The 20,867-nt window shown below is 53.6% G+C and overlaps 3 protein-coding genes across 15 annotated transcripts; 2 read left to right on the forward strand and 1 right to left on the reverse strand.

Annotated features, from left to right (window-relative positions):
* Positions 1–707: 707 nt before the first annotated feature.
* On the forward strand, positions 708–7,989 carry PPT2 (palmitoyl-protein thioesterase 2). 6 transcript variants are annotated; one of them, XM_047733049.1, is made up of 10 exons: positions 1,051–1,178; positions 1,726–1,776; positions 2,083–2,301; positions 2,556–2,709; positions 3,170–3,265; positions 3,355–3,462; positions 3,992–4,075; positions 4,194–4,278; positions 6,923–6,977; positions 7,528–7,989. In XM_047733049.1, the coding sequence occupies exons 3-10, from the start codon at positions 2,113–2,115 to the stop codon at positions 7,690–7,692; spliced, it is 936 nt and encodes a 311-aa protein (XP_047589005.1). In that variant the 5' UTR covers positions 1,051–1,178; positions 1,726–1,776; positions 2,083–2,112; the 3' UTR covers positions 7,693–7,989. The 6 variants fall into 6 exon arrangements, with proteins under 6 accessions (XP_047589006.1, XP_047589002.1, XP_047589005.1 ...); XM_047733048.1 differs by having other exon boundaries at positions 2,105–2,301; XM_047733050.1 differs by lacking the exons at positions 1,051–1,178; positions 1,726–1,776 and adding an exon at positions 708–1,042 and having other exon boundaries at positions 2,105–2,301.
* Positions 7,990–8,127: 138 nt separating this feature from the next.
* On the forward strand, positions 8,128–11,630 carry EGFL8 (EGF like domain multiple 8). 5 transcript variants are annotated; one of them, XM_047733041.1, is made up of 9 exons: positions 8,128–9,003; positions 9,482–9,610; positions 9,829–9,951; positions 10,052–10,164; positions 10,258–10,353; positions 10,448–10,618; positions 10,690–10,769; positions 10,853–11,006; positions 11,278–11,630. In XM_047733041.1, the coding sequence occupies exons 2-9, from the start codon at positions 9,510–9,512 to the stop codon at positions 11,352–11,354; spliced, it is 915 nt and encodes a 304-aa protein (XP_047588997.1). In that variant the 5' UTR covers positions 8,128–9,003; positions 9,482–9,509; the 3' UTR covers positions 11,355–11,630. The 5 variants fall into 5 exon arrangements, with proteins under 5 accessions (XP_047588997.1, XP_047588995.1, XP_047588999.1 ...); XM_047733039.1 differs by having other exon boundaries at positions 10,853–11,630; XM_047733043.1 differs by lacking the exon at positions 10,853–11,006.
* Positions 11,577–20,160, reverse strand: AGPAT1 (1-acylglycerol-3-phosphate O-acyltransferase 1). Of its 4 annotated transcripts, none has more exons than XM_047733055.1 (7): positions 19,947–20,160; positions 14,630–14,838; positions 14,274–14,407; positions 13,804–13,979; positions 13,546–13,641; positions 13,350–13,422; positions 11,577–12,819 (listed from the first exon to the last, which is right to left on the reverse strand). In XM_047733055.1, the coding sequence occupies exons 2-7, from the start codon at positions 14,827–14,829 to the stop codon at positions 12,635–12,637; spliced, it is 864 nt and encodes a 287-aa protein (XP_047589011.1). In that variant the 5' UTR covers positions 14,830–14,838; positions 19,947–20,160; the 3' UTR covers positions 11,577–12,634. The 4 variants fall into 4 exon arrangements, with proteins under 4 accessions (XP_047589011.1, XP_047589008.1, XP_047589010.1 ...); XM_047733052.1 differs by lacking the exon at positions 19,947–20,160 and adding an exon at positions 18,633–19,263; XM_047733054.1 differs by lacking the exon at positions 19,947–20,160 and adding an exon at positions 15,915–18,513.
* Between the last annotated feature and the right edge of the window lie 707 nt (positions 20,161–20,867).

Genomic DNA, 20,867 nt, shown 5'->3' on the forward strand with positions numbered 1-20,867 from the left:
CAGTGGTTCAGCAGCCGCTGGGCCTGTGGCTGGTGGAGTGAGGGTTGGCAGACAGAGAGGAAGCTGGGGGGATGCAGAGACACCTTTTTCTCCGGAGTGAAGGAGCTCAGCACTTTGGGAGGAGGGGATGGATCAGCTCATTTCTGGCAACTCCATTTTGGGAGTATGTGCTTGGTCTCCCTTTCCCCCTTCGATAATTGGGCTTCTTAGAGTTTCTGGGCACATCAGTGTTCAGATCCCACCCACCCACCACCCCTGCCAAGACGCAGAGCCACCTCCTGAATCGACAGGAGTGTATGTGGTGGGGGGCGGGGGGGAGGTTGGAGCACAGCTGTAATTGCGGGCTTTTATTTCTTCATTGTATCTTGTGAGCGCTTACAAGGGGAGGGAAGGTGAAGGTAGGCAGTCTACCGGGATTTACAGGATTTGGGCTTTTCGCAAAAGCACAGTCGGGGAATCATTAACCCTCCCCTGCCTCCACCTTCAGATTAGTATTCCCCATCCCCCCACTGAGTCGCCTTCTCCGGCTGTGTCCTTCCCCTCCGCGTCCAAGCCGAGGCTACAGAGCTGAAGCCCTCACTTGGACCAGTCCTAGGCTCCTGACATTTAGGTCAGGGCCCCGAACTGGTCGTTCTGGTTTTGCGTTCGTGTTCCCGTGAGCTCCGGACCCCCTACCGCCACCCCGTCCTCACATCACACACCTCTCGGCACACGTCAGTTTTATTGAGAAACTTTAGACTTGCAAAGACCTTGTGACTAGAGGGAGGGACTCAGACAAGCTTCGAAATCCTTTTTCCTCAAGGGGAACGCGTTTAAATGCTAAGTAAAAGCCCACCTAGGTATCGGGAAAGGGGTCGCGGCCGGAGGTGCAGGACACCTGGAGCGCGGAAGTCCGGATGCGGTGCGAGGGTCTGCGTCGCAAGCCGCCCACAAGAGCTCCCAGCCAAGGGCAGATTGTGGGGTGGTCCCTCAAGTTGAAAGACTGGTGGAAACCACGCGAGCGTGAGTCAGCGCTGCCCCAGGGGCCCTCCGCCCCTTGGAGGTGGGTCGTATACCGGGAGCGGAGTAGAGTAGGCCGGGAGAAACTGGGCCAGGCAGCACTTTTAGCTCGAGGGGCCTCGAGGACTCTTCGCGTCCCTGGAGACAAGGGCACTACACGCACTTCATAATGAACAGTTGTAAGGCGCTGACCTGGGGCCGGCGGCTGGCCGGTAGGGGTGGGGAGGGGTCAGCCTGGGCTGGCTTCAGCCCGGATCCGGCGTAGGTCGAAATGCGGAGGACTGCCTTTCCCCAGTCTGTTCCCCACCGCCCTCTCCCTCACCCCCACCCTGGGGGAGGGAGAACTTCATGTTCCGCAGCGGAGCAGGACGCCTGAATTGGGAAGTGGGGCGAATCAAGGCCAGGAAATCGGACCCTCGGCTCGCTGGTGCAGCAGGGCCTGGACCGGCCTTCTCTAGATTCCCAGGATATGTTTGCCGCTTCTTCCTCTCCCCACCGGCCTAAATGGATCGGTCTGCCTACTTCCTCCCCCGCTCCCGGAATGCAGTGGAATGTTCCATTGCCCCTCCGGTCCCGGCTTGCGTTTCAGGGGACGCCGGCACGGTTGCCAGGGAAAGCCCCGGACGTGACGGCGAAGCGCGACCCCTAGCAGTCTCCCCTCTCCCATCCGTCATTCCCCTGCGCGCGCTGTCCTTACACCCTTCCCCTCCCCCCCGCGGGTTCCAGTCTAGGGAGAAGTAAATAGCAGGCGAAGCCAGGCTCACGGACCTAGGCCAGGTGGGAGCTTGCATTCTCCAGGAGCTGCGCTGCTGCTCAGGGGTCTTTCTTGCAAAAGCCAGGGTCTTGCGTGGCTGGCATGATGCATTAGGAAGATCCTGGGCCTAGGGACTGAGTCCCGGCTGAGTTGGGGGCGGGGTTTCGGGTGTGCGTCGGTGCGTGTAGGGGGGTGTGTTTCCCTACAGTCCTGAAGTAAGTTCAAAGTAGGCTATTTTGTGACCTGGACCTAGAGTGAGCACGGTCGGGGGGGATCTTGATTGCCGGGCGTCTGCTCCGAGGGGAGAGCGTGTGTCATCTCTCTCACAGGCCCTCATCGCCCCCTTCTCAGGCGGGAGCATGCTGGGCCTCAGAGGGCTGCGGCTCCCCCCCGCGGGGATTCTGCTCCTGTTACCGTTCCTGCCGCCGCCGCTGCTGCTGCCAGCAGCCCCTGCGCCCCATCGCGCTTCCTACAAACCGGTCATCGTGGTGCACGGGCTCTTTGACAGCTCATACAGCTTCCGCCACCTGCTGGAATACATCAACGAGGTCTGGCAGGGGACACTCGGTTGTGGGGCGCTGGAGGCGACTGTAGTGACGGGAGAAGGAGAATGGGGAACTGAAAGCTGCGCTTCCGGGCCTGCTCAGTTCCTAGAGGAGCTGGTGCTGGCGTTGGGAGAGTCCGAGGATGAGATCCCTGGTTCTCATTGCAGGGCGCCATAGGCATGAGGACGCTGGCCAGGGGGCGGTGTGGAAGGGCTTCATAGTCCATCCCCTGTTGCAGCATTGCCCCCTTCCCACAGACACACCCTGGGACTGTGGTGACAGTGCTCGATCTCTTCGATGGAAGAGAGAGCTTGCGACCCTTGTGGGAACAGGTGCAAGGGTTCGGAGAGGCTGTGGCCCCCATCATGGCAGAGGCCCCTGAAGGGGTGCATCTCATCTGCTACTCGCAGGGTAGGCGCCCTCCCCCTCCCAACTTCTAAGCCCTATCTGAGGCTTGATCCTTACCTGAGGGACACTTCCTGGTGTCCCCTTTTCTGAACCTGGTTGTTCCTAGCCAGAGCCCTAGTACCTGAGCCCTACTTTTCTGACTTCCCTCAGCACCTGGGTCTTACCTCTGTGTCCTCAGTGGGAGGGAGGCTCCCCATGCTGCTGCCCCCTTTTGCCATTACCCATGGTTCTTGGACATAAGGGATAATGGGAGAGTAAAAAGCACCCTACAGGTAGAGTGGGGAGACCCAGAATCTAATTCTGGCTCTGTTACTTTCACGACATATAACTTTTTGCCACAAGGTGTGCCTGCTTTCTCTGGGCTTCAGTCTTCTTACGGACACGCTGGGGGCGGGGAGCATGTTGGGAGGCTGTTGGCCTGGCTGTCCCTAAGTCCCAGCCTCATGTGGCATTCTGCCTCCAGGGGGCCTGGTGTGCCGGGCACTGCTGTCCGTCATGGAGGAGCACAACGTGGATTCTTTCATCTCTCTCTCCTCTCCACAAATGGGACAGTATGGAGGTGAGTGGGGATGGTGGGCTCCAGAGAGGGCCCTGAGTTTTGGGGACACAGAAGTTTGGGGCCACTGGACTCTGCTGTTCTCTTGCCAGATACGGACTATTTGAAGTGGCTCTTCCCTACCTCCATGAGGTCTAACCTCTACCGGATCTGCTACAGCCCCTGGGGCCAAGAATTCTCCATCTGCAACTACTGGCACGGTGAATAGGGGATACCAAACTGGGGTCTGCATGGAGGGGCACCCTGGGGGGGGTAGGGTCTGCTGCTCCCCCTTGTACCATAACCAACAGTGATGCTGAAGATAACTTCAGCGATGCTGAAGATAACTGTGTGACTAGGCACTATTGAGAACACTTTCTGTGTATTACCTTACTGCTTCAGAGTTAGTCTGGGGCAGGGGTCAGTAAACTTTTTCTCTAAAGGGCCAGATAGTAAATATTTGGTTGTGATTGTTTTCTGTATCTGTAAAGTAATAATATAGTATCTACCCTATAGGGGGTTGTAAAGATTAAAGAAATTAACATGTAATATACGTAATATACTTTGAACAGTACCTGGCATCCTAGGTGCTGGATAAAGGTGTTTGCTCTCTTGTTCACAATTCCTATTATTGCTACTCATAGTAGTCACCTTGTCTATCATTGTAGTCCCTGATTGGCCTTTCAGCCTCTGGTCTTACCTCTTTTCCCTGCTTCTCTGACTGTCTTTCTAACTGCTCTTTGTACCTAGACCCTCACCATGATGACTTGTACCTCAATGCCAGCAGCTTCCTGGCCCTGATTAATGGGGAAAGAGATCATCCCAATGCCACCGGTGAGACCCTAGGCTCCTACCTGGGTCCATTTTCTGCCTCTCTGACCCCCTGTGTTTGCCTCTCCAACAGGGCCTGACCCCTGTGACTGACGCAAGCTCTTTTCTTCCCACTCTTCAGCATGGAGGAAGAACTTTCTTCGTGTGGGCCGCCTGGTGCTGATTGGGGGCCCTGATGATGGTGTTATTACCCCCTGGCAGTCTAGGTAATAAGAGACTGTGTGGCCTGAAGATTGGCTAAGGACATCACCCAACCCCCAGAAATATTCATCTCAGGCCTGCATGCCCCACCCTCCACATATCCTGTCACTGGAGACCAAAACGTGGGAATCATCATCCCTCAACTCCTTGTATCCAGCCAGTCGCTATGTCCTCCAGACTCTGCTTCCTCTCCATCCTTAAACCCCTGCCTTGTAAAACCTTTTAGCTTTCAGATAATTGCAGATTCATAGAAAGCTGCAAAGATAGTGTAGAGAGGTCCTGGGTATGTATCCTTCGCCCGGTTCCCCCCACAATTGCATCCTATGTAACTCTAGTGCGGTATCAAAACCAGGAAGTTGTCATTAGTAGGATGTGTATAGTTCCATGCCATTTTATGTTTCCTCCCACCTGTTTTACATACCTGGACTTCTGTAATAGCCTCCGGCCCCGTCCCCTCCATCCTGTACCTCAAGAAAATCTGTGGCTCCATTGTGCTATGTATGGGCCCCTGTTGCAGACCATCATGAGTGATCTAAAATGTCACCTAAGCTACTTTAGTCCTTAATGAATATTTATTGAGCACTGTATGTATGCCCAGGCACTGTTCTGGGCCACTGGGATGCAGGGGTAAATGAGAGAGAAGTCCCTGCTATTACGTAGCTTACGATCTGGTAGTGTAGCAGATGTAATAAATGTAAATACATATATCAGGTGGTAATAAGACAAGGCAGGGGAAGGGATTAGAAGATAACTGGAGCCTATGTCAGATGATGGCCAGACAGGTCCTGGAAGAGTTGCCATTTGAGTAGAAACTTGAAGTGAAGGAAGGAGCTGTGGAACAATCTGGTGGGGCGGGGGGATGACTCCGGGAAAGGAGTAGCATCTACAGAGGTCCTGGGGCAGGTGTGAGGAATAAGGAGGCCAGTGGTTAGAGTGCAGGGAGCTGGGGAGGGTGGGAGAGGAGATGAAAGGGGTAGTAGGGATCCAGTGATGTTTAGCCTTTGTAGGGCAGTCAGGCCTTGATTTTTTTTTTTCTCCTAAAATATAAAAGTTACCGTTTTAAGTGTACACTTCAGTGGCATTAAGCACATTGACATTCTTGTGTAACCATCACCACCATCCATCTCTAAAACTTTTTTTTTCCCCAAACTATAGCCATTAAACATGAACTCCCCATCCCTGCTTTCCCCCACCCCCTGCCCCAGCTCTCGGCAACCATGGCCCTTGACTTTTTATTTTGAGTGAGATGGGAAGGCCTTGGAGGATTTTAAGTGAAGGAGTCACGGGACTCCCATGGGATGGGATTTGTTTTTTCTCATTTTTACCTCCACAACCCTGTGAAGATAGTAATAGCTCACAATTACATGGCATGTTTTACATGTCAAGGCACGATTCCAAGTACTTCTCAAATAAACCTTATTCAGTCCTCATAGAGTCAGTAACTTGAGAAGTCAGGCTATCTGACTTAACCACGGGGTTTCACTTCCTCTCTGCAAAGGAAGTATTCTTATATGGGACAAAGAGAATAATACGCTCAGCCACACATGTTTGGGAGTGTGCGGCAGAGCTGGAGTTCAAACCCAGTGTCTGTGTGTCCCTGCTACTCTCCTATACCTGGTGAAATGTATGACCTCCCGGCCTCCAGCCCAACTCAGCATGGCCTCTCGGCCTCCAGCCCAGCTCCCCCCAGCACCCAGCTGGGCCTCACTTCTGTACCTTGGCTCCTGCTCTTCATTTGCCTGGGGAACAGCCTTCCCTAGGGGAGAGTCCTCACTGGGAAGCCTTTGTTGGTGCTCTAGAACCAGGCGAGTGGCCTCTCTTTGCTCCCGTAGCCTATTGGACTTAATACTATTAGCCTTTGTCATGGCCAGTGCCCTCTCACGGCCCATGCCAGTTAAATACTGCTTCTGAGAATCTTAAGACCTGTTTATCCTTTATATTTGGGAATAATTTCATACTTAATAAGTTACCAAAGTATTACAAAAGCAATCTTAATGTATTCTTCATTTAGATTTTCTAAATGTTAACATTTTACCATGTTTCTGCCCTCCTCTGTTCTCTATACAGATACAGGGTATAGGTGTGTTTGTGAACTGTTTGAGAATAGGTTGTAGACATGAGGTCTCTTTATCCCTAACACTGCAGTATGTCTGTCTGTCTGCTGTGCACAGGACATTCCTTACGTAGCCCCAATACCGTGATCAAAGTCAGGAACTTAACATGGCTAGGCTACTCTATAGACTTGATTCAGGTATTTTCCAGTTGTCCTTATAGGGGGGAAAAATTCATTGCAAGATCCATCCTGGGATCATGAGTCGCATTTACTTGCATAGCTCTTTAGTCTCTCTTTTTTTCTGGACTACTTGTCTCTGACATTGAAATTTTTGAGGAGTGTGGTCCAGACATTTTGTAGAATGTCCCTCAGGGTTTGTCGGCTGTTTCCTCAGGAGTAGGTTCAGGTCACGCATTTTTGATGGGACTCTGCAGAAGCCTTACTATAGTTCCAGTGTATCACCTCGTGAGGCACATGATACCTAATTAAGTATTCTGAGTGTCTTGCGGCCATGAGTTCCCGAAGTCCCCTAGCCTACCTTGATTTTCTCCAGCTCTCCTGATAACCTCCTCTGCCCACCCTCAATCTCTTTGTAGCTTCTTTGGTTTCTATGACGCCAATGAGACGGTCTTGGAGATGGAGGAGCAACCGGTGAGCCCCCTGGGATTGTGTCCCCTTTCTTCATGCTCTGTCCCACCTCAGTCTGTAGCCCTCCCTGCCACCGACCCCTGAGCGCGGAAGGGTTCACCCTGTGGGGAGAGGGGATCAAGGACACCAGCAGGAACTCATTTTGTTTCTTCATCTGTCTGTCTGCTGTGACCCTTTGCCCACCTTGAAGGTTTATCTGCGGGATTCTTTTGGGTTGAAGACACTCTTGGCCCGGGGAGCCATAGTGAGGTGTCCGATGGCTGGGATCGCCCACACGGCCTGGCACTCCAACCGTACCCTTTATGAGACCTGCATTGAACCCTGGCTCTCCTGAGGATGTCCTCAGAGATCCCCCGGGAACTCCCCAGCCCAGAAACCAAGCGGTGGCCTTGGAAGGCAAATGTCAGGCTCTGATGTGCCTGGGACCACCCCATTGTTCCCACACTGCCCGCACCAACCAGGGCTCCCACGACCCCTTCCTCCTCTTCTCTGTACATGACAAATCCTGGTGTTCCCCCAGCTCATGTCTGGGGTTTGCTCCGTGCTCTCTCAGCCTCCCAAGCCCAAGGTTGGGAAGAGAAACCAGGTTTTTAACTTGTGGCTGCTCCTGCTGTTGTTGCTGCTGCCGCCGACCCTCCGTCTCTGGCTGTTACAGAAGGAGAACCCAGCCCCTGCCCGCTACAGGGGTCTCCTTCTAGGCCACTCAGGTCATTTTTAGCTTCTCTTCTCCCCATGTTCCCTTTTCCTCAGCTCTCCCAACTCCCAGGAAGGACTACCCATGAGAGTGGGGTTCTGAGGCTCCCCTATGGGGACAGTTCCGTTCTTGAAATGTCAGTGTTGGGGAATATCTATGGCCTGTGAGGCCCATCTCAGGTTTGGGGATCCCCCAGTCCCTACGTTCAGTGTTGGGGTACCCCCTGGGAGCCTAGTTTCTTTGAGGCCCCAGCCCCTCTTTTAGCTACCATTGAATGGGTGTTAACCTTGTATTAATGGAAATAAAGTTCCATTTCCTCAGTGTGGCTTGGCTCATTTCCAGGTAAGGGAGACCTGGCTCCCCAAGGAGGGTGGGGATGGAGAGCCTGAGGTCTGGGTGCCCGGATGCCTGGTCTGGGGTGGGACCCCCTTGGTGTTTCCGCTCTCTAAATGCCCATTCTGTGTGGGTTCCTGATTCTCTGTGGGTTCTTTCCTGCAGAGGACAATTCTCTTCCTGTCCCAGCCTAAGCTTGGGGGGCTGAGCCCAGAGCTCCAGTGATTTGTGCCCCAGCCTCATGTGTGGAATGCGCCTGCCACCCCCAGGCTAGACAAGGGGGCTAAGGGTCAGGGTGGGCATTTGTTGCGCCCCTTTTCGACCTTTGTAGGCCACAGTTGGGTGAGAGGCTGGACAATGAGCCTCCTCTTCCTTGAAAGAAGGAATTTTGGTGGAGACAATAGGGCCCTGTCTAGTCTTGTATGGGGGGCGGTGGCTGACTCAACTCTGCCCCCCCCAGGCCCTAACAAATGTCATCAAGAAACGGGGGGCAATTTCCCTTTAGTGCCCTGGGCTGTCCACCCCCCCTTGGCCTTTTGTAATGACTTGCCCTCCTTTCTTTCTTCAGCTGTTCTTGCCTCTTCTCCCATGACCTGACCGTGCTTTTCTCTGCCAGTTCTCTCTCCCCGCCCCCCCCCCCCCAGTTCTCCCCAAGTCTGTGTTGGGTTGAAGGATGTGGCAAGGACCAGAGGTACTGGTGGTGGTACAGAGCCAGTACCCTCTGCTGATTTGGGAAGTCCAGAAATAACGTCTCAGAGGGTTGGAAATTTACTTCTAGGGGGCCCTTTGCTGGGGTGGTGGTGAGGGTAGTGGGACTTGGACACCACTGAGCAGATGAAGCAGGAACTCTGAAGGCTTGTGGGATGGGGCAAGCAAGAATGGGAGGATTCTGTCTGGCCTGGCCCCTCCTCTCCTTCCCAGCCTGCCTAACCCGCCCACCAGTCTGAGCTGCTGCTGCTGAGGCTGGTCTGCTTCAAGTCTCCGGGAGAGTGGGAAAGACAGGTGGGGAGACTGTGATGGGGAATAGCCTTAGAATAGAGTATGAGTTGGGGCGTGTTGTATGAGGGGTGTTGGTGTGGGAGGGAGTAGGGATGTATTTAAGGTGCAATTTCTAGGTGCATGGTTTTGGGTACAGTGTGAGAGGATGTAATGGTGCTTCTCTGAGCCTTCGAAGATAGAAAAATGTACAAGAGGGCCTGTTACAGATAGGAGGGTCCTCGGGGAGAGTTAACTGTAGTGTCGAGGGGGGTGGAGGGAGTGTGTCGGGGTGTGCCCTTGCATGATGCTGCGGGGACCAGGTGTGCTGAACAAAGGGGTCATGTTAAAAGTGACAATCCTGATGGCTAGTGCAAGTATGTACAGATGAACGTGCTGACTCCCTTAGAGGGCACCCAAGGTCTGCAGTCTGCTCTTGGAGGGCTGGAGTTGGAGTGCTTATAGGAGAGGGAAAGTGCCTCCATTAACCTCTTCTTGCCTGCAGCCTGCAGAGTTTGGAGTGAAGGAGAACCATGGGGTCCAGGAATGAGCTGTACACTGTCTTCGGGGGACTGTCATTCCTCTTGCTACTGATGTCAGCCCAGGGGGCCAAGGGCGGATCCCTCAAAGAGAGGTGATGACAGAGGGCACAGGGCAGGTGTGAGGTCTTCAGGAAACCTGCTGCGAGTGGCACTTCAACGGGGCGTGGGGGGAGGCGGCGGGGGGGGGGGGGTGTGAGGCTGTCCTCTAGAGGGAGGGCGGGGCCTCAGTGGAGCCTTGAGGGGAGTGGGATTCCTGGCCCCTAGGGCCTGGCCCACTCAGTATTTCTCACCTTCCCTGGCCTGGGTGCAGTCAGGGGGTCTGCTCCAAGCAGATGCTGGTGGTCCCCCTCCACTACAACGAGTCCTACAGCCAGCCAGTGTATAAGCCCTACCTGACTGTGTGCAATGGATGGCGCATCTGCAGCACCTACAGGTGAGGGCTGGGGAGCCTGGACCCTGCTGGTCTTTCAGGAACTTCAGGAACCCAAACCAAAGCCCATAAACCAATGTTCACAGCCAGGCCTGTGTTCTAGGACCATATACCAAGTGGCATGGAGGGAGGTGAGGAGAGAGGTGCAGCAGACCCATGTTGTGTGCTGCCAGGGCTGGAAGAAGCGACATCCGGGGGCGCTCACCTGTGACGAAGGTGAGACTGGGTATTCCAGGCCTGGGGACGGAGCGAGCTGGGGGGCTGGAGAGGCGGGCTGTCCTGTTTTGAACCGCCCTTCTGCACCCACAGCCATCTGCGCCAAGCCCTGTCTGAACCGAGGCATCTGTGTCAGGCCAGAGCAGTGCGAGTGCGCCCCAGGCTGGGGTGGGAAGCACTGTCATGTGGGTGAGTGGTCCCCCCCCCCAGTGGTGTCAGGACCTCACTACCCTCAAGGCGCCAGCTTGCCCCCATCCTTTAGCCCTCTCTTTCCCTTAACTAGACGTGGATGAATGTAGGACTGGCGTCACCCTCTGCTCGCACCACTGTGTCAACACGGCAGGCAGCTTCACCTGTGGCTGTCCCCAAGGTCTGGTGCTGGGCCAGGACCGGCGCACCTGCGCAGAGGGTATCCTGGAGCCGCCAACCGGTGCCAGCATCCTCAGCGTGGCGGGTGAGTGGGAGTACAGGTGGCAGCAAGGGCCCAGGCTGAACTGGGCTGTAGGTGACACTGTTTATTTTCAGTTCGGGAAGCTGAACATGACAAGCGTGACTTGAGGCAGGAGATTTGGGAGCTGCGAGGGCGCCTGGAGCGGCTGGAGCAGGTGAGTGGTGGTGTGGGCCAGGCCCTCCCAGCAGGGTGCGCCCCACCCCGCCCCCAACACTTGAGGTGTCCCTTCCTTTGTAGTGGGCTGGTCAGGCGGGGAGCTGGGTCCGGGCTGTGCTGCCCATGCCCCCTGAAGAGCTACAGCCGGAAAAGGTGGCAGAGCTGTGGGGCCGCAGCGACAGGATAGAGTCTCTGAGTGACCAGGTGCTGCTGCTGGAGGAGAGGCTGGGCGCCTGTGAGTCCTCCTGCCCCTCTCTGCTTGAACCCCCATTACCCAGTAGATGCCCCCAGCTGTCCCAGATACCTTTCTGTAGTTCAACTTTCTCTTTTTCCCAAGCCCTTCCCCAACACTTAAGTCTCCCCACACTGTCTCTAGATAGCCATACTTTATCCTTTCTGGTACCCTGTCCCCAAATGACTTATGTTGGGTGAGAGTCTCTCCAGTGCCCTTGCAGCCCCAGAAGTCTGCAGCCAATGTGTCTGCTTGCTTCCTTGTCATTCATCAGGCTCCTGTGAGGACAACAGCCTGGGTCCAGGCCTCAGACGGCCGAAAAGGAACCTCTCCAGAGCCCGGGTCCCCTAATTTATACAGAAACTGGCCCCACTAATCATCTGGGATGGCCAGGTGGGGAAGTGCAGATAAGGTTATCTGCCACTAAGGAGCAGTGAGTGATGGAAACTTCCAGAGCTAAGTGGGGGATGATGGATGCCTTGGGCCCACCCGAGTCTTCTGGCTGGGGTAAGGTTGCTTGGGTAAGAACCACTTGAATGCCTTCACAAATGCAGCCAGAAAGTGCCCAGATCACTCTCTCTCTCTCAGTCTTTATTCTCGGTTTCTTGCTGTTATCCAGATAATAAAAACCAACCACGCAAAACTGGGTCCCGCCCTCTCCTTTTGCTCCCAGCCCACCTCTCTAGTTTGTGGGCACAGGTCTGGGGTGGGAGGCAGGAGTGGTTAATGCCACGGGAGGAAATGAAAACTGGCTCAGAGAGGGGAAGCCTCAAAAGAAAAAGAGAAATAAATTAAAAGCCCTCCCAGCCCCTCTAGCCAGGGTTCAGTTCCTTTCCCCAACTCCCCAGGGAGCAGAAGTGAATGCAGCACCTGATGTCTGCCTCTTCCCTTGTGTGTGGTTAGAATGGTACAGCAGGGCTGCAGGAGACTGGATTGGGGCCAGGACCACTGAAGAACCGTACCACAGGGACAGGGGGAAGCAGAAATGTGGAGACCAAACTGGCATCTAGGAGTAGGCTCACCCCTGGGCACCTGGGTATGGGCAGGATGAGGCCTCTGTGTGAGAAAAGTCCAGCCTCCACTGACAGGAGGCTCCACGGGAGGGAGTGTGAGGGTGCTAAAGAGTGTTCCCAGGATAAGCCAGGAATGTTCCAGGCATTGCTTCCAGCCACAGTGTGAGGAGTCCACACAAATGGAGAAGTCCACTGAATCTGTGGACTTGTGGGAGGGTATTGTTCCACGGAATGGATGAGTCCACTGGCCAATGTGGGGTGGAGAGGGAGAGAAGATCACAAAGGAAAAATGTCCACTGGGGAAAGGATGGTGTGTTCCCATCCTCGTGTAGGTGAGCCACTGGAGATGAGGGGGAGGCAACCGTCCTACAGACAAAATGGCACAGGAGGTGGGTGGGGGGTCAGAGTGGAGAATGCACCAAGGCAAGAGAGTCTATGGGAGGGGGTAGCTGGGAAGGGGCAAGGAGTGGTGCTGTATCCACATTCACTTCAGAAGTTGGAAGATTCCAAAGAGGGGAACAGTGGGGAGAGGAGAAACAGGAAGAGGGCTTGGCCCTGCTTCAGGGCACACTGGGCTGGTAGGTGTGGGAGGAAAGTGGGGGTAGATGGGAGGGGAGTTCAGAGCTGGGCCTCGCCCACCCCTCCAGACTTCTTCAGATAGTCACCACCGCCCCGGCCATCAGTGGAGATTTCCCGGAAAACGGTGAGCATGGAGTGTCGGACTCTGTCAGCCAGAGCTGGGACGTCATCTGGTGTCAGCCCTTCTGTGGGCACTGGGGGCAGCACCCGTACCTGACATCGCCCTGGGAGGGGGTGAGCACCATCATGGCCTGTCTACCTAGGCCTTTGCCCACAGGTGGGGCACAGTTTCTGAGCTCTTCTGCTACTCCCTCCCCAACTTTTCAGTTCAGTTCTCCCTACCCTGGACAATTGCCCCTTCTGCCTGCCAGCTACTTCGTGCTCTGAGACCCTCCTGCACAAAGCCTTTTCCACCCCCCGGGGTCCAGACACCTCAACAGCACCCTTTCAGCCCCCATTGTCTCAGTTTAGCCTTTACTGCCAAGTGTTATTACAGCCTTGCACACACAGGCCTATTTCTCCCACTGGACAGTAACAGCCCCTCTTGGAGGGACCAAGCGTTACCCACATAGCAGGGTATGGTGGGTGCTTAATAAATATTTATTGGTTGATGTGTGGTCACACTGGATGATCCTTTGGACATCTCAGTTCTGACACCAACCCATCTTCCTCCCTGGTGGGGACACCCTTCTAGCCTCTCTCATCCATGGCCTTTCTGGCCACCCCCAGCCCCACGTCTACTCAGGGCCCTCACCCGAAGTGAAGCGGCGCTCCTTCTTGCAATAGAAGTCTTGATAGGAGGACATGACTATGGGGACAATGGGAACCTGGGGAAAGGGAAAAGCAGACAGCCCACAGTTCCTTTTAAGGCCCCATGACAAGCCTCTGCCAAGAAAGAAAGGGATGGTGGAAGCTGGGGGCTCCATAGCAGAAGGGGAAGTAGTAATTACCTGGGCTTGTACTGCAAGGTGGAAGGCGCCACGTTTGAAGGGCAGCATGGAGCCATTGTGGTTTCTTGTGCCCTCAGGAAAAACCCAGACCCGCACCTGGGGAAGATAGAGGGTCAAGAAGACATACACAGAGGGGTCAGAATATGGTTGTGACGCTGTAATGGGACCTCTGAGGCTCCCTGGCCCTGCGTCTCAGCTTATTTACAACTGCTCTGCTCCACAATGCCCCCGGCCCTCCTTTTCCACAGGGGGACTCACATCCTGGGTGAGCAGGGTCTGGGCGACTTCAGACATGACACTGATGGCATCCCCCGTGCGCTTCCGGTCAATGAAGATGACTCCTGCCAGCCAGCATGCCAGCCCAGCAGAGCCAGCCCACAGCAGCTCACGCTTGGCAATGGGCACACAGCGGCCTGGCAGTACCTCCATCATCCCTAGAGCAAAAGGTGAAGGGTGAAGGCCAAAGGAGGCAACGTGTTGTGGAAAGCAGGTCTCAGCTACTAAGGACTGGAGATAAAGGGAAAAGGAGACTGAGGGGAGGGGCCGGGAAGACCTGAGTGGAGGAAGAGGTGATTAAACATATATTAGCTTGTTTGTGCGGGGGAAGGGGAGAAGGGAGCCAGAGGGCAAAGTTCAGATGCAGGGGAGGTGAGGACCCCTAGAGGAGGAGATTCTGGGGAAGGAGGAAGGGCATGGCTGGGGGAGGTGTGCCCTGAGAAGGATCTCACCAAGCAGGTCGAGTGAGCTCTGGTGGTTGGAGACCACGACGTAGGGCTGTGAGGGAGGGAAGTGGTGAGCCCCACGCACCTCCACTCGGATCCCATACAGGTATTTGATGTGGAGCAGCATCAGGCGCAAGATCCTGTGGGGTCATGGCAAGGGGTTCTAGCAGGAACCACTGATACTTGTCTGCATGCCTCAGTTCCCCCATCCCACCCACTGTCTTTCAGGGCATCTTTGCAGTCTTCTCCCCTTCCCTGTCCCTGGGCGCTCTCTGCTTTCTCTACACACCCAACATCCTCCCCATCCACTGCTCACTTCTGACTCTTAGGTTCTCTCATCACCCAAAATCCCCGGCCCTCACTTCATGTTCTCAACGTTGCGTCCTCGCACAGCACACACAGGGATGGCGAGCACAGCCAGGAAGAGGATCCAGCCATTGTAGAAGGCCATCTTGAAGAAGTATTTGGCACTGGGGCTGCAGAACCAAAGGGCGGGCAGCAGGAAGAGCAGCAGCAGGAGCAGCAGCAGCAGCACAGTCCATACCCATGGCCACAGCTCCATTCTGGCCACCTGCAGGGGACAGGGCAAGGGACAGTGGGCCTGGTCCTGGAGGGGAGTGGGGCGTATAGGGCACAGAAGGCAGGGTTTGGGGAGCTATGAGGACAAAGGCCAGAGACATAGGATGGGGTCAGGGCTCCAATCAAAACCTGCCCAGGGAAGCCGCTCTACGATGGGGGTGGGGAGGACAGGAGCTCAAGACTGCTCTCCCACCCCTCTCCTGGAAGGCTCCAGAAATATTCACAAGGACAAGAGACATGAGACACGGACATCCACACTCAGATATATGATAAGAGGACATTAATAACAGCAATAACTAACACCTGTAGTTGGTAAGGTCTTCGGACTAACGGATAGGGTAGCCACCAGCCACATATGGCTGCTGAGTGCTTGAAATGGCCTCGTTTGAACTGAGATGTGCTGGAAGTGTAAAATATACATTAGATTTCAAAGACTTTGAATAAAAATCAGAATGTAAAATATCCCATAATAATCTTTTGTAGTGATTACACTTTGAAATTTTAACCTTTCAGAATACTGGGTTCAATAGAACATACTATTAAAATTAAATTCACCTTGTTACTTTTTCCCTTTCTTCATGTATTTACCAGAAAATTAAAAATGACATGTGGCTTGCATTGTATTTCTCTGTGGGATTAGCGCTGAACTACAGACTACGTTAAACCCTTAAATATGAACCACACAATTTACATTTTATAGGAGAGGTTAAATAACTTACCTGAGATGATACGGCTCCTAAGAAGCACTTCCTAGTTTACACCCAAGCAGCTTGTATTCCCAACACAGTTACACTGCTGCTCGTATGTACACAAAGAGGTGTACACACAGCAGATACGGTCAAGGGACAAAACACCCACAGACATTCTCAAGAGCGCACTGGCAAGCATAAAGGCTCTGTCACTAATGCAAACACAAAGACTGACCCGCTCACACCAGAAGGCTAACTTCAAGTCACGCCCAGTAACAGAAGAAGGAATGTAGTAAATGCAGAACTAGAAAATCCCCTCTCCGCTAAGGCAGCCACCCCCATCCCCCCTTCCCATTCCCAGATAAACCCATGGACATACCAGGAGTAGCTACCATCTATCAATCCTCCCTCCACAGTCAGGCAAACAAATCCTTCTGCCCCCTTCCCCCCTCTTCCTGGGACACTGCAGGCAACCTGGTCAGGCAGATATAATATTTAAGGCCTGGCCAAGTGGGGGGAAAAAAAGGAGGGCAGAGAGTAAAAGACACATCATATCACCTTCTCTGGGAGAGGACAGAGTTCAGGAGGAAGAGGTGTAGGCAGGCACACAGAACCTGCCTTCTAGGCTCTTCCTCCTTCCTCCACTCTGCCCCACTGTTGGGGGCAGGGTCAGAAATCACGAAATGGTGTTACCTGTCACTCCCAGCAAGACTACAGGCACTCCCTTCCAATGACAAGAAGGTCTATGTTCAAAGGTAAGTCCATTGCCAATCAGTGAAGGCTAATAGGCCCTAGAAAAACAGGAAAATCTGCCAACTCTACAGCTGTAGGCTCTGAGCTGTTCTATCCCACTGCTCCTGTTAAGTCTGGACCAGCATTTCTCCCGTGGAGTATTTGCAACAGGATCCTAACTCTGCTTTTCCAATTCGTCATCCACATGGCAATCAGGGATCCTTCTGTGACACAAATCTGAGCATTTCCCTGTCTTGTTTACAGGCCCTTTAGGCAAGTTGACTTCTCTTTCCATCTTCGGCCACACCCCCACAAAAGCCTTTTTCACTCCAACTCCAGTTCCTCAGACACACCACAATCCTTCATGCTTCTGTGCTGTGAACAGGCTGTTCCCTTGGCTGGAATGCCCTTCCGCCTCTTCACTTGCCTCACACAGCTCAGCATCACACTTTGGAAGCCTTCTTGAACCCCACCTGGCCTAAGTTTTCATTACACTTTTATCTTGATCACTGGATCTCAAAGTGTAGAGACATGGATTTTTGGACCTCATCCCAGATCTCCCGAATCAGAAATTCTGGGCCTTGGGCCCAACAATCTGTATTTTAACAAGCCCTCCAAGTGAGTCTGGTGTGCACACACGTCTGAGAGCCACTGATTTTGACACCACTGTGTATGTGATTGCTCACTGGCATTTCTGTTCCTTTCCCAGTCTGTAAGCAGCTTGAGGGTAGGCACTCCCAACACCCCGGACAGAAGGAGGCAGAGAGGTGGCTCAATAAACATCTGTGGAACAGATTATAATGCTGAGTGCACACCCACACAGCCATAATTAATGACAGAGATGATCAGGAATCAGATAGCTACACTCTCGAGAACTGTTAACTGTGAAAAGATAAGTCACCAAGAAACAATGAACCTAAGAAGCCTAACCGTAACCTACTCTGAAATATGCACATACAATATACCATCACATTGAAGGGAAAGTACCAACAATTAAGATGGAGCATCCCACCTCATACAGAAGAGAAACACAGCATGAGGATTAACATGCCACAGGGGAGAGATGAGGCTGTCATCAAAAAGATGCTAACTGTGCAAAAAGAGTGGGAAACAGATAATGTGCACAGCAGGGCTGACCCCATGGGATGCACTGAGCTCCATGAAGACAGGCTGTCCATAGCCACTGGAGAGAGAATGTATGTGAAGAAACACAGGCCAGGAAGGTCAGCAAGGTAAGGCATCTGGGGATGGTTTTCTGGGGACATGTAGGCTTGTCGCCTTTTTCTCTAATACATGGCATTAAGTGACCCTCTTCAGAGCAGAAATGTCCAAGGATTAATAAGCACCACGGACTGCCAAATGGGTTAATGTGCATATATATGACTCACAAAAATATACTGCCAATAAAATTATGAAATTTATGTAGTATGTATAACCAAAAGCACAGATGCTGTGGACATGTCACATCAGCGTAAATATGATAAATAAGCAAAGAATCACGCATAGATGTCGTGTGTACTCTGACTAGGAAAACACATGCAGCAAACAGGTCAACCCGATCACAACAGGAGTGTACACTAGTCAACTAAACCACAGGATCCCACACATGAGGACTATCGCATACGACAGCATCATGGACATATAATATACGAGATATGAACCAAAACAAGGCTTGATCTTTACATGCAGAAGTAAACATGCAAAAGCATAAAATGTGCAAGAAACATGAAACCACATAATGGATGCAATATACAAAACTCACACACCTGAACAATGTCAAGACTGGACATGAGACATGAACATAAGAGAAGAGAATGGGCAATTCTGATGGAAAATAACACACAGTTTCTCCACAAACCATGGATAGCACAGGGAGAAGCTAGCTGCACATAAGCCATTAAACATGTCAAAGGCACAGACAGACTCAATGTAGAAAACATGGCCCCCCACAAAGCATCTGTGTGTCAGTAAGGATCTAGCCCAGTGTGGATGGCCACTGAGAAAGTCCTGTGCCTAGATGGAAACAGAGGTGTCTGAGGGCATTCCTAGGAAGCAAATTCTGCTGGGGGAAGGAGAGCAATAAACCTCCTTCTCCCGGCCACAGCCCCCTAAGAGTCACGTGGGGCCAAAGGGCAGGAAAAGGAATTGGGGAAGGTGTCAGGAATTCCCTCTTCAGGACTCTCTATCCACACCCCCATTCCAGATTCACAGGGTCACCGGGTCTCCTCCCTCTCAGGGCCCCTCTCCTTTCCCCAGCAACCCTCTCCCCAGTCCGCCTCCCAGACCCAATCTCTCCCCCATCCCCTCCTCCAAATCCCTCTCAGCACCCTCCTCCCGCTTCCTCCCATCCCTTTCCCGCCCCCACCTCAGTGGGGTGGGGGGCCCGGGGGGCTGGCCCCCTCCCCAGCCAGGCTGCGGCAGCGGTGGTGGCGGGTGGCTGTGTCTCTGCCTCGGTCGGGGTGTCGGTGCCAAGGGGGCCACAGGATTTGGGGGTGTCCTAGCCCCGGCCGATGGAGGGGAGGTGAGAGTGGGAGGCTGGGCCCATTGCGGTAGGAATGGTGGGGGGGTTGTCCCCCCAGCTCCCTCCCTCCCTCCCTTCCTGCTGTCTCTCTGAGGGCTGGGGCTGCTGTTGCCGCTATCCCCCTCACCCCTCCCCAACGCCTGCTGGTTTCCGGGGCTGGCCAGGAAGTAGGGGGCGGTGACGGGCGGCCCGTTCTGCCAATCGCCTCCCAGGGACTCAGGCATCTCCTCCCAGTCTCCTCTTGGTAGCTCCGCCCCGCGAGAGCTCTGTTGGGCTCGGCCTCCGTTTCTGGCCTTCTCTCTGGCTCCAGCCGCATTTTTTTTTTCCCCTCCAGCTCCCTTGCAGCACATATGGCTTGTGTGTCCCTTGGTGCTGTATTCCTTCTTTGGCCCATTCCTTCTTCATCAGCTCTCCTCTTCCTGGAAATTTCACTTGGTTTCTTTCATTCTCCTTAACTCCCTTATCCGCTGTTTATTCCCTCCAACTCCAACTGTTCTCCAAAAACCTCTTTCTTGTCCCCCCATTCAACTCCAGGTATTTTCAAGCACCTACTATATGCCAGTCACTGAGTTCTCCACCCGTCGTCTTCTCTCCACGGCTCCATCTCCCTGGCCCTCCTCTGGCTGGTCTCTTTGACATTTGCTCTCCTGCCCCCGTCCCCATCTCCCCTCAGTCCAGCTCCCTCCTTCAACCCTCTCTCGGGTCTTTAAAGAGAAGGGATACTCTCAGGCCCTCTCCCTGCCCCTGTCCTCCCACGCTCTTTATTTAGCCTCAGTACTTTTGCTTTTCTAGTTCCTTCCTATCGGTCTCCTTAGTCACTGAAGCTGAGACAGCCCTTCTCCCCAACATAGAATCTAGGCGCATCTTTTCCAATAGAAACTGGGCATTAGGTTGCTTAAAAAAAAAAAAAATGAGAAAGAACGCTAGATTACTCTGGGAGCAGCATGCCTCCTTAATTGTGTAGTCCTGTATCTCTTCCCTCTTCAGCCCCTGATCTCCTCTTCCCCATACTTCCATTATCCCTTTACCAGGATCATTCATTCCATCACTCCTCTCCTTGGTTTCCACCTCTTTCTCAGTAACTCTTCTCCTAAACCCATACAGGCATCCTGTACCTTCATCTCCCGCTCCTCCTCTAGGCAATTCCCAGCCTCTCACCTTGCCTCACTTGAGTCACGTGGGACCTTGTATCTGGGTGTGGAACTGCCCTCAGCCTCTGTCCCCTCTGCCAGACACAGCTTCGCCCTGCTTGAGTGTACACATCCTGAGGTAGAGGATGTAAAAAACGCTGGTAGTGGGAGGACTGTTATCTAGTTCCGCTCCTTGGGCCACAGTGAGGGTTACTGACTGTAGAAAAGGCCCAAACTCGTACAAAAAGCCCAAGCTCTGGCTTGCCCAAGTTCCGGGGTTCCAACCCAGGAGGAAGACCCCAGTTCTGCGGGACACATTACAGGACGGAAGGGGCGGGCCTAACCCCACTCGGCCGCGGGTCGCCCAAAAAGGGGCGGTCCTCGCCCCTTCGGCCCCTACTCGCAAAGGGATGGAGCTAGACCTTTATCTGCTTTTAAGATTTAAAAAGGAGTCGAGACCAACTCTGTCATACTGTGTCACATTAGAAAGGTGTGGGCCTTTAGTTCTGTTCTGCAAATCACCTAAGGAGGAGCGGTCTGAGTCCTCCAGCCGAGGGAGATGGGTTAACACCAGGGCCCCAGATCGATGCTCGCACCATCCAAACGAGCTGATCCCAGTTCTGCTCCCTTCTTCACTAAAAGGGAGGGGCGAACCCAAGTTCTGCTCTCTACGTCACCGAAGGAGGCCGGAGCCATTTTGAACCCTGCGACCCGAGCATTTGGTCTCCGGCCGAGCTTTTCGCCGTCTTTCCCGATCTCGGCCAATCAGGGGTGAAAGAAACTGACCAATCAGCCTAGAGAGACCACAGCCGGAGGACCCGGATGAGGCCAGCCAAGGCCTTTGAACCCCAAACCCCGCCAATCGTAGAGCAGTCACCATGGCGACAAGACAGAGGAAAAGGGGGTGGGACCAGAGAAGGCTTAACGCTCACGGGATTGGCCCACCCCT

The sequence above is a fragment of the Lutra lutra genome, chromosome 6, assembly GCF_902655055.1.
Source record: "Lutra lutra chromosome 6, mLutLut1.2, whole genome shotgun sequence".
Lineage (NCBI taxonomy): Eukaryota > Metazoa > Chordata > Mammalia > Carnivora > Mustelidae > Lutra > Lutra lutra.

Excerpts from the sequence above, each read along its gene's own strand:
- PPT2 (XM_047733046.1), top strand. Across the intron at positions 3,463-3,991 it reads CATCTGCAACTACTGGCACG|ACCCTCACCATGATGACTTG; the intron begins GTGAATAGGGGA and ends CTTTGTACCTAG. Across the intron at positions 4,076-4,193 it reads AGATCATCCCAATGCCACCG|CATGGAGGAAGAACTTTCTT; the intron begins GTGAGACCCTAG and ends CCCACTCTTCAG.
- EGFL8 (XM_047733039.1), top strand. The coding sequence starts at position 9,510 with ATGGGGTCCAGGAATGAGCTGTACACTGTCTTCGGGGGACTGTCATTC. Across the intron at positions 9,611-9,828 it reads GGCGGATCCCTCAAAGAGAG|TCAGGGGGTCTGCTCCAAGC; the intron begins GTGATGACAGAG and ends GCCTGGGTGCAG. Across the intron at positions 9,952-10,051 it reads CGCATCTGCAGCACCTACAG|GACCATATACCAAGTGGCAT; the intron begins GTGAGGGCTGGG and ends CCTGTGTTCTAG.
- AGPAT1 (XM_047733055.1), bottom strand. The coding sequence starts at position 14,829 with ATGGAGCTGTGGCCATGGGTATGGACTGTGCTGCTGCTGCTGCTCCTG. Across the intron at positions 13,642-13,803 it reads AGACCCTGCTCACCCAGGAT|GTGCGGGTCTGGGTTTTTCC; the intron begins GTGAGTCCCCCT and ends TATCTTCCCCAG. Across the intron at positions 13,423-13,545 it reads ACCTTGCAGTACAAGCCCAG|GTTCCCATTGTCCCCATAGT; the intron begins GTAATTACTACT and ends CCCTTTCCCCAG.